At 38.0% G+C, this 16,622-nt stretch overlaps 1 protein-coding gene across 6 annotated transcripts in view; it reads right to left on the bottom strand.

The window, feature by feature from the left end:
- Positions 1 to 845: 845 nt before the first annotated feature.
- The window catches only part of LOC112687863 (protein TANC2), a 223,964-nt gene continuing 208,187 nt past the window's right edge, over positions 846 to 16,622 (bottom strand). For 2 of the 6 annotated variants that reach the window (XM_025560858.1, XM_025560867.1), the window contains exons 3-22: positions 10,615 to 10,830; positions 8,076 to 8,176; positions 7,924 to 8,008; positions 7,715 to 7,828; positions 7,550 to 7,639; positions 6,150 to 6,470; positions 5,753 to 5,860; positions 5,399 to 5,668; positions 5,079 to 5,314; positions 4,715 to 5,007; positions 4,203 to 4,644; positions 4,025 to 4,146; positions 3,453 to 3,944; positions 3,000 to 3,315; positions 2,748 to 2,916; positions 2,272 to 2,453; positions 2,044 to 2,213; positions 1,769 to 1,958; positions 1,595 to 1,695; positions 1,360 to 1,525 (exon numbers count right to left, since the gene is read on the bottom strand). In XM_025560858.1, the coding sequence (XP_025416643.1) occupies positions 1,360 to 1,525; positions 1,595 to 1,695; positions 1,769 to 1,958; positions 2,044 to 2,213; positions 2,272 to 2,453; positions 2,748 to 2,916; positions 3,000 to 3,315; positions 3,453 to 3,944; positions 4,025 to 4,146; positions 4,203 to 4,644; positions 4,715 to 5,007; positions 5,079 to 5,314; positions 5,399 to 5,668; positions 5,753 to 5,860; positions 6,150 to 6,470; positions 7,550 to 7,639; positions 7,715 to 7,828; positions 7,924 to 8,008; positions 8,076 to 8,176; positions 10,615 to 10,830 (4,184 nt within the window). Of the gene's footprint in view, positions 1,526 to 1,594; positions 1,696 to 1,768; positions 1,959 to 2,043; positions 2,214 to 2,271; positions 2,454 to 2,747; positions 2,917 to 2,999; positions 3,316 to 3,452; positions 3,945 to 4,024; positions 4,147 to 4,202; positions 4,645 to 4,714; positions 5,008 to 5,078; positions 5,315 to 5,398; positions 5,669 to 5,752; positions 5,861 to 6,149; positions 6,471 to 7,549; positions 7,640 to 7,714; positions 7,829 to 7,923; positions 8,009 to 8,075; positions 8,177 to 10,614; positions 10,831 to 14,596; positions 14,931 to 16,622 lie in introns of those variants that run through there. The other 4 variants (XM_025560851.1, XM_025560828.1, XM_025560843.1 and 1 more) reach the window with 4 other exon arrangements.

Genomic DNA, 16,622 nt, shown 5'->3' with positions numbered 1-16,622 from the left:
ATACTGGTCTGCGACTTGGGAAGAAAAAAACTTTTGTTGTTAGTAAATTACAGAATTATTTACTGTATGAATGTGGGATTTAATTCAAAATTGGGTTTTAAAATTTAGGTCAAGCATAGATAATTTATAGTGAATACCCCAAAACAGCATATCTTTGGTACTTTTCGTTTATAAATTCTGAATTAATAAGATTCCATATTACACTTTAATACATTTTAGTACCTACTCTAAATATAGAAGAAAGAAAACAATTAATATTTTTCATGTTTAACATATAAATTGATGTTGAAAACTATTCAAGTTTATAATAATTATATTTCAGTTAAATATAGCTGTACACTAAATTAATTTATATATTTTGTATGTTTTGTATTGCAAGATCCAGAAAAGTAACTTAAATATTTGTTTATGGTTTATATAAAATTAATAAATAAAATCTTGTAAATAACTGAAATCCAAAAAAAAAAAAAAAAAATGTGCAGCTGAATACATTTTCTGAGGTGTACAAAAATTAAATATTATATTAAGACTTCTTGGACAAATAAAAAAATACAGTTCATAATTTTGGAAGAAAACAGGATGTAAAAACTAAGTTTTTTATTTTATTAAGGTGAATCAATGATTATTTTAATATTAAAAATTAATAAATAAAAACAAATATAAAAATATTGAAAAAACAACATTTTAATAGCTCTTAACTAACAATTTTATTATTTTCACATATTATATATATATAAAAAAAAAAAAAAAAACAAAAATTATATTTTATTTAAAACAAATTAAATTCTATTAAAAAAAAAACTGTGATAAAAATAACATTTATCTAAACTAAGTAGGTAGGTATTTTTAATGGTCTAAAATAGAAATAAAATCTCCATACAACCAGAAAATAAAAACAATCTCTATAAATAAAATTAGTAACATGATTGCACGAGCATTTCATCGATTAGTCAAAACTTTACCGTCTTTCTTTAATCACGATATGTCAAATTGAAATAAACATCAAATTACATAAATTAGTAAATTAACATACAAAAATGATACAGGAACATTGAAAAATGTTAATAGAATGATTATTAATAAAAAATGATGGTGAGTCACACATTATAATTTTGATCATAAAACTTTAACCGTTGTAGATACACTCAAAAACATTTTTATTTCTATATTTTTATAAATAATATGATTTCAAAAATAACTAGTTAACCTATAATTAAGTACGTACATGTTGATTCGCTTTAAATTAATTTTGATCAAATTTTTTTATTGAATATTTATGGAAAAACAAAATTATATTAGAAAAAAAATTGAATTATTAGGAAATAAATTATCTACGTCGCCGTTAGGAACATTATCAATTTAGAGGTAGGAAGAAGGTCCGGCGTTTTCTGGATTGAGAGCATCTAGAGTCAATTTGTTTAGAACGTCGTCTCTAAGTCTAAACAAGACATGTCTGATGTCGGAATTACCGGGTGGTACTAATCGCACAGCTTCTTGTATGTCTGCTAGAGCGTCTTCGAATCTCCTATAAACCAGAAAAAAATACACGGTTAAAAATATTTAAACGTCAAAATGTCGGTGAACCATTACATACCTTAAGTCTTTTAGAGCTTTGGCTCTTGCGTAGTACGCTTCAAACGATGACGGTTTTAGCTTCAGCACTTTTTCCGCGAACTCGATAGACTCGTTGACTTCCTGCAAGAACACCATTTATTTCATAATTAAATTGCAACAAATAAAGCTGGAAAGTTTGCAACAGTTTATTTACATTCAACTTTCTTTTACAGCGAGAAGTGTTTAGGTAGAAGTTGATCTGAAGTTGTTTAAATGTTGAATCAAGTTCGTTTTCCGCTGGGAATTTGTTCAGGGCGTATATGTATCTGTAGGCGGCCTCCTTTAATCTACCTTTCCGGTACAAAGTGTTTCCGTCTTCCAATAGTTTGTTAAGCAAAACCAACCTGAAAACAATTTCCGAAAGTATACAAAATCTGCTCATTTGGCAAACGCAACACAGCCCAATGAAATATGAAAAATCATGTTTACATAATGTCCGGTTTTCCAGACGCCATGTTCCACGTGGTCGGGCCAAGCTTGGCACCCCTCCTTAAAAAGTTCTGCACTACCGGTACGTTTCTACAGCTGATCGCTCTGTCCAGAGGTCGCATCCCGTACAGGTCTACATGTTCGATCAAAGCGCCTCTTTCTAGTAATAGCTGAAAAGTAATTGTAAAACATAAATCTCTGTTGGTGTTCTTGCTACTTGTTGTTTACCTGTACTAATGCCGGATTCCCGTTCAGCGTGGCCAAGTCTAGGGCCGTTTTACCAGATTTGTCCGCGTGGTCGAGTGGTGCTCCGCGATCCAGTAAATATTGAGCGATAGCGACACGCCCTTTAAGACAGGCCCAGCTCAAGGGGGTTTGACCCGTGCGATCTTTTGCACTCAAATCAGCACCTGCGCAAGTACAGAAAACCAAACATATTATACGAATTGAATCAAATACGCGATTGTAACGATTTTATGAGCATAAAATATACTTTTTTATTCACGCGTGAACGGTACATTATCACAACCTTAGTAGAAGGTAAACTATCGGAAGTAAGTAATTAAACTTATATTTTCATAACGATCTTCTATTGAAGACATAACTCGTTATTTTTTGTTTTGATTAACAATAATAGTATATAATAGTATTAAAAAATTGAGTGGTATCATAAAAAGTGAATGAGCGAGTGTAATCAATCTTACCGCTGTCCAGTAAAAGTTCAACGATCCCGGAATGGTCCTCTGACGCAGCCATCATTAGTGGGGTCCTTTGTTCTGAGTCAACGATATCAACGTGAGTTCCATTATGCAATAAAGTCTCAACTACTTCCCATTGACCATCTCTAGCAGCTAATATCAGAGCGTTCATACACTGTTTTCGCATAAGTTTAAACAATAATTGTTAACAACGGACGTCTATGATAATGAGATTTTATCAAAACAAGACCAGCATACCTTCATATTGGTGGCCGACACCTGAGCACCTCTATCAAGCAACAAGACGACCGTCGACTTGTGACCGTTGGACGATGCCAAAGTCAACGCAGTCTCTCCCGATAGACTGTCTTGTCCGTCAACAGTGACTTCGGCTACGTCTAACAAGTACTCCACGACGTCGTCCACTCCTTGTCCGGCTGCTTGTACCAACGCTTGTTGGGAAGCATCAATGTGGTCGATCTCTACTCTGGGATTGGTCACTGTCCACTCGCATCCCAATAGGAAAGCGACTACGTTAAAGTGACGGTTTTTCGCGGCTTCTACTAATGGGCACCTAAAAACGTTCCGTAAATAGTAAAAATAAATCCCTTTTATTAAGAAAAAAAAGGTTTTGTGGTCGCGAACACTATAAATTGTCGAGCTAGTTATTGTAGTTTCAATAAAAAATAAAAAAAGCAGTAAACGAATTACCTTCTAGCAGAATCGGTAAGCCCAGGTGACGCGCCAGCTTCAATCAATAATTTTACTACGTCTATATGACCTTTGCTCGCAGCCATCCACAAAGGAGTTCTACCTTGACTATTCGACACGTTCAGAGAGGCTCCAAATTCTAACAGCAGTGCTACCATATCGTAAACACCTTCGTAAGCGTAAACGCACAGGGCGGGCGCTTGGCCCAACAGGTCCGTTTGGACATCAGGGGCCGCTCCGGCGAGCAACAATAACCGGGACACTTTGATGTTCGGTGCGTATATATTTCTCATCGAGCATAGAGCAGACGACACGCTACTAGAAACAGAAGCCATCCAATTGGCTTGGAGATCTCTCGATGAAGTGTCTTGTAAAGTTATGTTCTTATATAAGTGAGCTTTCAAAATATGATGGCCCAGTTCAAGAGTTTTTTCAGAGTCTAATGGCGCTTGGAGTCTCGAAAACCGTAGAGCAATTCCTGAATGACCATTCCTATAATTTACAAACAATTAGCATAAACAAGGTGTTTGCATAATAATAATAATAATAATAAGTAAAAACAAATGTATTACCTTAAATCGCATATGAATTTCTTAGACTCGCTGTCGTCACGTCTCATCAACCATTCCCTAAATGACGGGTGAAAAAACATATAGGTGTTGTCTAGCCGTTTTATGAGCAGTCCGGATATTAACTGTAAAAATAACGCAAATGAGAATCGGAGTCTTCAAAGTGTTATTGACCACATACCTTAAACCTTTGCAAGAACGCCTCCCACGAGATAAATTCGTCCACGTTCAATGAATTTACCGAGTAGTAAATTTCTAAAATCGTCAACGGGTAAAGTGCTGCGAGACATACGCTCAATATGTCAGCAACTTTTTCGAACGAGCTAGTAGTAGGGAATCTCAAATTGAAATGAAGTTGATATATTTGAGCCAATGTGATCGGTAGGACCTTGAAACTTTGTGATTTTGCCACTAAATGACCCCTTTCGATCAGGTCCAACGTCAGTTTAGCGAAAAGAAATGATCCGTGACTGCTGGTTTGCAAGTGTTGACAGAACTTAAACTGGCCCGTAGTGCCGGATATCAAATTATTTTGGATACTGGCACTATTAGTAACTCGAAAACTGATATAATCCATTAAGTCCTTAACAACATTCTCTTTGTTCGGCGAGTTTACGTCCACGCTAGATATATGGCGTACAATAAACATTATGAAACAGTCGACCTAACGCGCGGAACTGTATTGAAACTTACCAAATTTTTGTTAGAGACAACGGTGGCAATGCCTCTTCCAGGTCGGTCCTCAACGTGGCGACGATTTTCAGCCAAGCCGGAAATTTAGGCATATGCTTCACCAGAAACGAGGCGATCGTATCACCATGGTCTGGCCTATGGTATTCGGCTTCGCAGAGGCCGTCGATGACGATGACCAGACTGTCGGTACCAATAGTGTTGGCCAGGCGACTGAGTACGTTCAAGGGCTCCAGAACACCTCTAACGAACGCCGCATCGGGATCGACGATGCACTCGCGCATTGACAACGAATCCTGTAGACGTTAAAATCATAAGCTGTTTATTCACGACTTGTCTCCCCCCCCCCCCCCCATTTTGGTCGTACCTGAAGGTTGAGTTCGGTCAGCACGTGCTGCCGGTATATATTCAACTGAGGTGCCTGGCAAAGTTGGGCCGCCAGCGAGTGTACGAATTCAGGTATCAGACAAGTGCTGTTGTTGTCGGCCTGGCAGAAATGGTAGGCGACCACGCGTGTAGCGAGCGACTTCACGTCCTCGGATATGATGGTCTGCGAATTTTTCAGCGATGGCCTATCCTTGCCGTTTATCGTTGACACGTCCACTGAAAAAACGCAACGCTTGTAAGTATGTACGAAGATTACGCACACGGTCGGACGCAAACGTCCACCGAATAATCGACACTTACAATTTGATTTCAGACGACCGAAACAACTGTGTTCGACTAGTTGCAAAACAAACGCCGTTTTACCCGTGCCCGGTAAACCAGTCACCACCACTCCTGATGACTGAGCGTGCAGCAACGCGTTACTGATGTCTTGGACCAACCATTCCCGACCCAAAAAGAGCGGATCGGACTCCTGTTGAGGCACCTCGAAGAACAGTGGTTTCAGCATCAGCTGTTGTTGCTGCAGTTGTTGTTGCTGTTGCGGAGACGTTCTGTACTGAGCGAATCTCACTGAAAAAAAAATACAAACGAACACGATTCAACGTCACGGTTTTGAGTGCACTGTACTCGTCAAGCTATGGGAAAAACAACTACCTTTGGGATCGATAGGTCCTTTAATCGTACCGGACCTAGCAGACCTCCTGGTCGGCTGTCGCCTAGATTTAAATGGACGCAAATCGTCTACAGAGCCTGCTTGTAACGCTGAACAAACACAAACAAAACACACGCAATAAAATAGCTGTTAGTTCAGAAGCCGAAGCAAACACAACTATATTGTATTATGGTTATACACCAATACGGAATGAACGTCACGTAGAACAATATAGTGTTTAGTCATAATTATATCGATGTGAAACGTACCGATGCTGTTTAAGTCATTTTTACCGTTAATCAATTTCGTTTTTATATTATATCTATACAGCTACAGTAACTACATATTATTATTATTAGCTTTATATTATAGTATTATAGTTAATAAACTTTCACTCACTCGTGATAGAATGTCTTCGGGTCAGTGGACTAGACGACCCATTACTCTGCCCGGACATGGACATGAGCGATCCAATGCTGTCCGATGATTGCTCTTTGATTGCTTTGTGTTCAGTTTCCGAGGAACCGGTGAGCGTGGACACGGGACTCCCATTGCTCGACATGGGTTTGGAGTTGATGCTCGACAACGACACATCTTCCGTAAACGATCTGGAGTTGCTGTCCCGCGACAACAACAATCCTAGCCTCGTGTACAATGTGTCAGAGTTGCAACTCCTTTGACTCAACGATCCACGTGGTTTCACGGTACCACCTTCGTCATCTGTAAAACAATTGAAACGTAATTCATATAAAAATTTAAAACAATTATAATAAAAATTAAAATAAGTGATTTATGCACAAAGCGAATGTTCGTGCTCATGCAATAAAAATAAATTAATCACACAAATTAAAATTCATAATACATTTACTCTTAGGTGCTCCTGAAATAAATATTAAAAATATTTTCTTATCATGATTTTGTGCTATTCGATTCTAAAATCATGACAATTTATTATTATTCTCCGATGGCTATTATTGATCGATTTACGCCTACATTAAGTACTCGAATCAAAAATATATATTGAATAAAACATGTCTGAAGATCTCATTGTAGAATATCTATTACATGCGGACAAAACCATATACGCAGTGGCGTAGGAAGACTCGCTGGCGCCTCTGGCAAACTTAGAAAAAAACGCGTTTTAACCAATTCAAATTTGATGTTACGATATTTTTTTTAACAATTAATTTTATTAATTTTTTTAAGTATGCAATTTATATTTATAAGTTCTTATTACAGTGTTCATTTTAAACTTTGAAAATTTACTTTTCTCGCTTTATGACTGACAAATACATCAATAATTGCATCATTAAATTAACACGTAATACAAATAGACAACATTTACGCATTTCAAAAATATAATGGAAAAAATTTCGATTTGATTTTCATATAAAAATACGATTTTTGCACAATTTTGCGTACCTTTGCGATTCGCGCCCTTGGCGTAGGCACAGTTCACCATACCCTTGCTATGCCACTGCATACACGATAAATTTAATCGTTTTGTTTTCACATTTTCTCAGAGGTTTTTATTATTATTAATAAGAAGTCGCCAAAATATCACCAATAAAACCACGTGGTGACTGAAGTGGTATCAGTTTATAAAACGTAATTTATTTATTTGACCTTGGCGAAGAATAAAAATAACTAGGTTAACTCAATTGCAGTGTAAAAAAAACATCATTCTTCTATACATAACACGGTGACATAATGTTAATAAAGTGTTTTCTAATAAGCTTAAGTGCAGCACACAGGGTCAAGGGCACACAAAAACGTTTCATTTTCAAAACCTAACAAACCTCTCAACGACCACAAAGATCTAATCTTGCCCAACACCACCGAAGACCATCTCCGCGGATCCGTCACTATCGTTGTCGACGCTGACATTACTGTATTCCACAATGCATTTCAGTGTAATCCGTGTACAATATTATGATATCAATTTAGTTTGCTGTAAAACTTACCGGAAAGGGCGTTGTCGGAAGGCGATCTAGATCCGCTGCGCATGGACCATTGGTTTCTTATGGTTTTCGGGCTGAGAAAGAATTTCCTTCTGTTCTGCGGAGGAGTCGGGCAACCTGCGATTAAAAAGTCGAAAACCATTCGCGGTTAACACCATTGCGGTGGTTGAACCAAAATAGTAAAAAATAAATTCTGTTCGGCGCATACGTACTCTGTGTCATCACCTCGTCCAAGTTTCTGTTAGGTCTGGGCAGTCTGCTGGGCGAATGGTTGAGCTCTTGAGAACCTTGCCGCGACTGCAACGAACGAGAAAACGTTTCAAAACTGTACGCACACCTCAAAGGTCGAGTGCCGCAAACTTACTTGGACGTAGGGCGAGAAGTGTCCGTTTGTCTTCACCCGGGACCTATTGGTCCGCGTGTTTTGCGCGTAAATCGGCTCGTCGACCAACGACTTCTTGGATGCTGAAAAAAAAACCACGAGACTTTATTATTACTGTAAGCACAGAATGATTGTGGACGAAAAGTATTCAACGGAACGCCATTAAATGTACATACCCCACATCACAACAAGTTAAAAATTACATAGGATTTCGATGTTTAATTTTTTACATTCATTATTTTCATTGTTATTATTATTATTATTTTTTTTTTTTTTACTTCAATTTAAAATGTATTTATTTCGTTTTGGTACACGGTATATTTTGTTTTTGTTTTATTTATTTATTTTTTTTTGTCATCTGCTTCCGCGACAATTAGTGGCGACGCCGCCATATGATGACTATAGGTTTACCGAACATCGTGGGAAACGCGTTATGCCGCCGCAGTGATGGCGGATAAAAACTCAACGCGGCCTTACGCCTGAGATCATAATTAAAAAAAAAAAAAAAATAATAAAAAAATAAAAAAATAACGTGCGTGCACACGTAACAACACAGTATTCGACAAGACGACAAATATGATGGACCAGTGAAATAACACAAACACGATACCTACATAGATAAAACGCTACCACTTTGTACAGGTGGTGGTGATTGTTTGAAATTATAATGTTCGTCTGCGTGCACGAACTTACGTGGTTTAGTACATAATTAAAAACTTTTTCAGAGCCTTTGTAAAAATATTTTGAAGAAAATCTTTTCGATTTTCAATTAAATATATTTCTTGGAGTTATTTTCTACGACGTTTTTCGAAATGGAGAAAAAAACGATCATAGGCTTTGTATTAATTAATCATTATAAACAAAACCTTGTTCGGGGTGAAAGATCTAATACGTATGTTATTTAACTAATTACGCTTTCAACTATTTATTTTGATAGGAACAATAGTTTATATTATACGCATTATTTTCCTGTACAAGTATTATATTTTTCTGTATTGTATTAAACAAAACAAACAGCGATTAGGATAAAAAATAAAGTTCTAAAATAATATTATATTTTTGTTGGATTAAAAACGAAAACTTATTGCTATAAAACCAAAAATTAAATTAGCGGTATAAGTAATCATCACACAATTATTATTGTCATGTTTTAATTTCATTATTTCTGTATAATTATATTTTTCTTCGCCCTGGATAAAACTGCGTGTAATCGATATAAGTTCGTAATTTTTAAAGGATAAATGCATATTGCATTTATTATTATTATTTTATGTTATTACTTTATAAAGACTGATTAGTGAGCATTTATTATTGAATTATACTTCTGAAGAAACAAAGTACCTACTTTACTTTATAAATTATCTAAACCCCGTTTTCGTTTAAACGGTTTATACGAGACGGTCGTTTGATGCATCTGGTGTACTTTAAACAGTTATTGGCGGTTTTTTTTTTTATATATATATCATTTTAATACATCAAAACTTTAATAAATATAGCTCATCCGGTTTCGGTCGATATTATAAAAATCAAAATATTCATTCGTGTTTTCAAATTAATTATACTTGCAGCATGTAGTATAGTAGTATAGTCAAAGTAAATCATCAATATTTTAATAAGACCTTATAAAATACGTCAACATGCAAAGAACTTTTTAATCAAATTTAAAAAAAAATTACGGATAAAATTTGTATATCCAATTTGAACGAGCACACTTTCGCTAATCATGACAAAATTAATAACAATAAAAACCTTCATAGCTTCATAGGTTCCAAATCTAATTTTTTTATTTAACATTTATTTCAGTTGGTTTATTTATTTATTTCGAATGGTTTCCGAGGTGAGCCTACACAGAATACAAATATAATTTAACGTCGTCTATGTTTGTTACATGTCTAGTAGCTACATACGAATACATGTATAAGTGCAATTGAATGCAATTGATAATAATGAGTATGTAAAAATATATCGGTAAATGTCATTTAAAAGAACAATTACAATTAATGTGTGTGTGATTTTTATTTTGTTTTATGTATAAAAAGTTTTCAAGTTTTAAAATTATCTGAGGATCTATTGCCATCTCTTTTCAGTTAAAGAATACATCTGCATGAAAATAAATATACTTTGAATATATAGCCATTTAGACACTAAAACTATATATATTATTCGAAAAGAAAAACTACAATATTCAAAGTACAATGTAGAAACGATTACAGATATTTCGTATAAATCAAACACGCCATTATCGTGCAAGAAAATAATTGTTGTATAATCATTATTATGATGATTTTATGAGCGCATTTCTACAAACTATCACTATCCAGGAGTGTAACGACTGAAAGCGCACTGTTGGTCAGCAATGGTTTTCGACCGAACGAGCGTAAATAATAATGTACTTATTACGTTTATATTAACTGTACACACTTATCGTCGTTTTATTGGAATAGTTTAAGCACAATTTTCGACAAACGACCGATACAACAGTGAATGGATTATAATAATATGCGAATTGAAATCGGATTACCTTTCATTGCTCCGTCGTCGTCGGTCACATTAGCAGCAGCAGCAGACGCGCAAAGCGGACATCCTTCGTTGCGGAACATGCAAGCGTAGCAACGTTCGTGGCCGCAAGAGTCAATGAGTTTTCTTTTTTTGCCCTTGTCGAAAGGCATACCGCAGCTGGGGCACGTCTCGTCACCATCGACTCCTTCTTCCAGCAGTTTTCGTATGGCGGCCAAATCTGTACGAAATATACAAATAAATGAATACGGTGTACGCGCGGTTGTGTTTCGGTTATCGATCACCGTACACGCAGCTTACGATAAACACGTACGAAACGCGTTATTATTACGTAATTCGTGCAAGACGCACATAAAAATCATTTTGATTTCGTGTAATACCGCCGGCGGTAACCGATGTATACCGTGGACCGTAGTAGCGTGTAACGTCATTACAACGCACGACAATGCTCGGTGTTATATTGCGCGTTCGGAGCAGGACGAAAACGATTAACGTCAACGCAATGCGCATTATTGTATACGATTCATTGTACCTAGCACAGTGAAGGAGATGATATTTTCTCCCCTCGTCAAACCGTCTGCACTCGACTAAATCCCTGATAACGGCAGCCGACCACCGTTACCATCTCGTCCACGTCCTCGAACCGTGCCCGGTGTTCCGAAGGGTTTATTTAGAAAACGGATAAAAATAGTACATCGAAGCGTGTATTTACACGGTTTTTTTTTTTTTTAATCCTCCTGATCACCGTGTGATTCCATCCAGTCCGATCGCTTACGGGGAGAGGGGCACAAACAGGTGAAAATAACAACAATAACAATAATAATAATGATATTGCCGAGAAGTGTTCATTCACAACGACGGTGCCGACGGGGAGTGGGTGCCAAGACCTTCCGAATCCGGTTCTCATTGCAACACACCGGTTTCGGCGTGCGGCAGCGTGTAGGCGTATCGTCCCGTCCGAAAGTCTGTCGGAGAGACTCGCAACGTATTCCTCCTAGGCACCTAGTAGCCACGCGGTCTACATAATATAACAAGCGCGCGCTTTTTTTTTTTTTTTTTTGTTGTTATATCAATCAACGTCGCACGAGTGTACGTATATACACATTGTAATATTATTACACCTGCAGTGGTCGTCGTGTACCGGGATCGCGGTATAAAGTCGGTGACCGCGCGAGAAAAGGGTTCGCATTAAGTAGGATTGACATTTAAGCACCGTCACGCTTTATTACTACACACCGCGTACACCGTGTACAACTTGTAATACCTACGAATGCGTCCCTTGTATACCTACCCCATAAAATCTCGGTTCACACACACACACACACATATATATATATATATATATATATTATATCGTTTTATCGTTGCATATATTAAGAAAACAGTAATCGCACGTCCAAGAGTTGAATGGAATAAGATTACTCCATCAGAGCATGAATTCCATGTGTACATAAAATGCGCCTAAATGTAACCCCGTAGTTCGACTAGAGAAAATTATCTTACAGTAACAGGGTATAATGCGGACGTACCTTTTAACAAGTAACCGTCACCATCACCTCACTTGCCCCAATTTCCTTCGAGACCCCCGCCGACTTTGACCGTGGTCGTGGTAAACAGCAAACCGTATACCTTTTCTCACTTCCTCTCGTTTCGCCGTTTATACCTCAAAAAAACATGATGATCGTTCCCACAGACGCAGACGGTTTCCCACGGCCGACCCACAAGGAAAACGACTGGCTGAGCGGTCGGAAGTGATTTTTTTTTCTTTTAACAAAAGGTTTGAAACGAGGGGAGAGGGGGGAATGAATAAAATCAATCACGCGAACATAGAAAGCGAAAATCGTTTCGAGACATGGAACAAACAGAAAAGAAAAAAAACCGAAACAGTATACCCACAAACGTATTATTTAATACGAATGCGAAATACCGAGGCGTATGTAACGAGCGATGACGAAGACGCGGGAACGGCGGCGGAGGCGTCACATATGGACCGTCCATACACGCCACGCACCGGTACACCACGGAAACGAAGTGCAACATCGGCTGCGGTCATAAATGGTTTTCGGGACGACGAACGAGTGTGTTGTGCACGCGGTGAACAGACGCCGTCGTAGCAAAAAAAAACCCTAGAGGCGTTATGGCAATTACTTAAACATAACACAAGTTATAGATACGAATTACGATGATCGTTTATGCAGACACTCGGCTAATCGGCCGCGAGGGAGTGCAATATTACATCATCACGCGTCTCGGTGGTAATGCAATGCATCCCCTGTGACGTTTTGTCATTTTGGGTGTGCCATTTGACAAATTATTCGAATTGCTGGCTTTTCGCAGAGGAACGCAACAACGATTTAATTTGAAATACTATGAAAACATTTTTAATATAGTCAAGTACCTGTATAGTTGTCAACAGTTATGGCAACAAAATGATCGATCTGGTACAGTTTATATTACATAAATGTAAAGTTTATAAACGAGGCAAAAAACTTGTTCTTTTGCATTAGTTTTGTTAATTGAAACTTTTTTAGCTTAAAATTTATTTCCAATAATATTCATATTGATTCGAAATAACTTATTTTAACTAATTTTTAACTTGCGTTTTCACTTTTTTATTTTTTAAGTAATTTTCCTGGGGGATCGTACGGTAAAATCAACTAACTTTTGAATTATATAACAATAATGATAATAGGTACTTTTTTTAATACTATAATTGTGGTTTTTTTAAACAATTCAATAATCATATTTAAAAGCCTGTAACAGAATAATATAGGTATTGAATTAATTTTAATGATAACTATACAATTTTCAAAGTTTATTTTTATCGACTTATGAATAGGTACCTACAAAATTTTTTCAGCGCTAAAGTCGCAAGAGGATGTAATATAGCCTTTGATCAGATACACGTTATATATTGTTATACAGCAACGTTCGGAATGCTCCGATCCAAGTGAATATAAATATGGTGTGACCAAAAGGACACTAATTTTTCATCTAGCTAAGCGAAGATATTTCGTTGTGGTAGTCACACAACACTAACCAGCTGAAACTAAACCGCTCCTTCCGGATGTATGTATATATAAATATGCATCTCGGATACGAACGTTTAAAGATTTATCATAAAAGATTTTGTCGAACCACTTCGAAATTATATACACTGCACGTAACGCTCTGACTTGCTGGTTCGCAAGATAAAGGTTCGTGAACGATGATCGAAGAAGAAAAAAAACCCGATCGAATCGTTAAAAACAACAGCTATATACAGCGCGCAGACATGTCACCGTCACGCGTATATAGGCAAAGCTCGTCGTCCGCATCGGGAACTCGTTTCGCGGACCGGGTATACGGTACACGGACCGTTTTTACCGTCGCCGAGTCGCTGTCAGCCGGTTTGACCGAAGAAGAATCGCCGTCGTTTTCCCAGCGCCGCGCGAGCGGAAGATTATTTTCGATTTTTCAACCATGTTCGAAATGAAACATATAAATAATTATAAATATATTATTATCGTTTGGTACGACGAGATACCAGGGTAGTGTCCCGGTCAAAACGGTACAACCGTGTACAAGACAATACAAACGCACGTATAGGTATATGGATAGTACCGGCACCGGGGGAACACCGTGACGACGTTAATAACAAAATCAATACGAAGTGAGCAAAAATACGAACCAAGTATAAAATAATATTTCTCTATTCGCAGCGGCGGCGGCATACGCGGTCAAGGTTATAAAACCTTTTCAGCAATAAAACCCATGTAAACCGTAAATTATTACGTCTGTGAATTTTCTGCAGCCCCTGGACCGCCTCGTATCACTTTCGAAAAATCTTTATGTACATATAACAATACACAGTGGCAGTGCAGGTGTTGTGTGCGCGAGCAGGGACTTTTACGGAGACGAAACGATTTTTGGAACGCATTACTTACGCGCAGAGAGGAAAAATTCTAATCATGTTGTTCGACATAACATCTCACGCGAGTACGTACCGAGAACGCTAAAACTGAAGCCGCTTAAAGGTCTCTGCTGACGGCTCTTCTGCTCCGGGTGACGTCCTTTGGTGATCATGTTGACGCAAACCCGAACCGTTCAACACTATCCGACGAGTGAAACCGCTGTTACGCGGTGTTCGAAATTGTTTAAAAAATAATTATGATAAAAAAAAAAAAAACCGAGCGTGCACACTGAACACAGACTACTACTATTATTATTACTTATTATTTGGACGACTGCGATCCGTTCATTCACGCGTACCCGACACGAATGGTCGAGCCGCTGCCGCCGTCGATAAAGTTCATTGAGAGAACCAGTGGGCCAGGACGACTTCCCACACACGCGACGTACATACACGTTATGAATACGAGTGGCGCGCGCGCACTCGCCCGCACGAACGAGTCGGCCGGCACGTCGACTTATTGCGTTTACGTTCCCATTAATAAAAAAACATTTATTATTATTATTATCATCATTTTTGTTCTCTCTCTCTCTCTCTCTCTCTCTCTCTCTCTCTCTCTCTCTCTCTCTCCGGCGTGCACTCTCGTTTTATTTTAATTTTTTATTTATTCTAATGAGAACACCGCGACGTAGCGTAATATTATAACGACGACCAGACGATTCCTCATTAAACCCGAACTACTAGAACTACTCATCGTGTTACTACGCGTGTACTATTATATTATATTATTATTTTTTTTTTTTTGTAGACAACGAAATGTACCCGGCGGCTCGAGATGGGCGTATGAAAACGATCTTCTCTAGTATCACGCATCGCGCTACAAGTAGGTAGGTGCACCGGCGACTGTGCGCGCAGCAACACAACAGTAATAATAATAATAACGTTGGTACGAATAAAATATGATGGACCTGGTGGACGGACAAAAGAACATCGTCTCGTTCGAAAGACGAGAAGGGAAAAAAATGTATACGAACGCAGCAGCAGCAGTGGTTCGTATCGACAGTATTTAATGTTAGTGTAATGTAAACACGAAAGATCTCGGACACGAACGGCATCGCGACGACTCCACAAGATTCCGTTCGTTAAATCGAGCACCCGATTAACGGTGTATGTTATTAAATGCCGTGTGTATTGCGCTATTAATGAACGGATCATTATGTATTGAAGAGATGGATCTGATTTATTAACGAAGACGCGTACACTGTTACACAGCGCCACCATTGTAATGTAAACGCATAAACATTGTACACACGATTATGATGTGATAAATGACCCAGCGACGACGCTGCTGTCGTAGGGAAAATAAACCGTCGTCGACGTCGGAAAAAGTCGTTCGCAGACGAGAACGTAACGCCGCAATGCGACGAGATCGTGATCGGTTCGTTGTTTTGCTGAAAACCATGAATATTTCGCCGGAAAACGTCTCAAATACTAGAGCCGTAACCAGGGTGAGGGAACGAGGCACTTGCCTTGGACGCCTGAATCTGGGGGAGGGGGGTGCAAAAATATTAAATAATTTACTTTTTTTAAGAAAAATGTTATTTCTTGATTTGCTAGAAACCTAATTACAATTTTTCAGATTTTTCCGAATCGTATTATACATATTTAAAGCTGTGAGTGTAACAACCCTACAACCTAGAGGACGCGTTGTTTCAGTTCTGCCTTAGGATAAAAAAAATGGCTCGGTACGGCTCTGTCCAATATCATCTCTTCCTCAGCTATCCGCGCTGTACCGGATACAAATCAAATTATTGAATAGAAATCGTCGACAAACACTGCATCGCGTGTGGTGGCGTTTTACCGAATAAAATGAACACCGTAAATGTTGCGCCGGTAGCTGCATTGTACTCGTATATTTTCTTATATTACATTATAAACGCCACGCGGTTGTTCAAACACTATGACTAATCCCCTAAAATACTTGCTACTGAATGTTGACGCCACGTCGAAGCACCACGTGTGGTTGGTTCAGGGGGGGGGGAAACAAAAACATCCGTTAAACTATATACAGTGCATGTGTATGTGTGTGAACATTCTACAAGAGGATTTAAAAATAATAA

The sequence above is a fragment of the Sipha flava genome, unplaced genomic scaffold (genome assembly GCF_003268045.1).
Source record: "Sipha flava isolate LNK unplaced genomic scaffold, YSA_version1 109_pilon_pilon, whole genome shotgun sequence".
NCBI lineage: Eukaryota > Metazoa > Arthropoda > Insecta > Hemiptera > Aphididae > Sipha > Sipha flava.
Note: the sequence above shows the minus strand (reverse complement) of the source record. Positions and strands in the feature narration are given on the sequence as shown.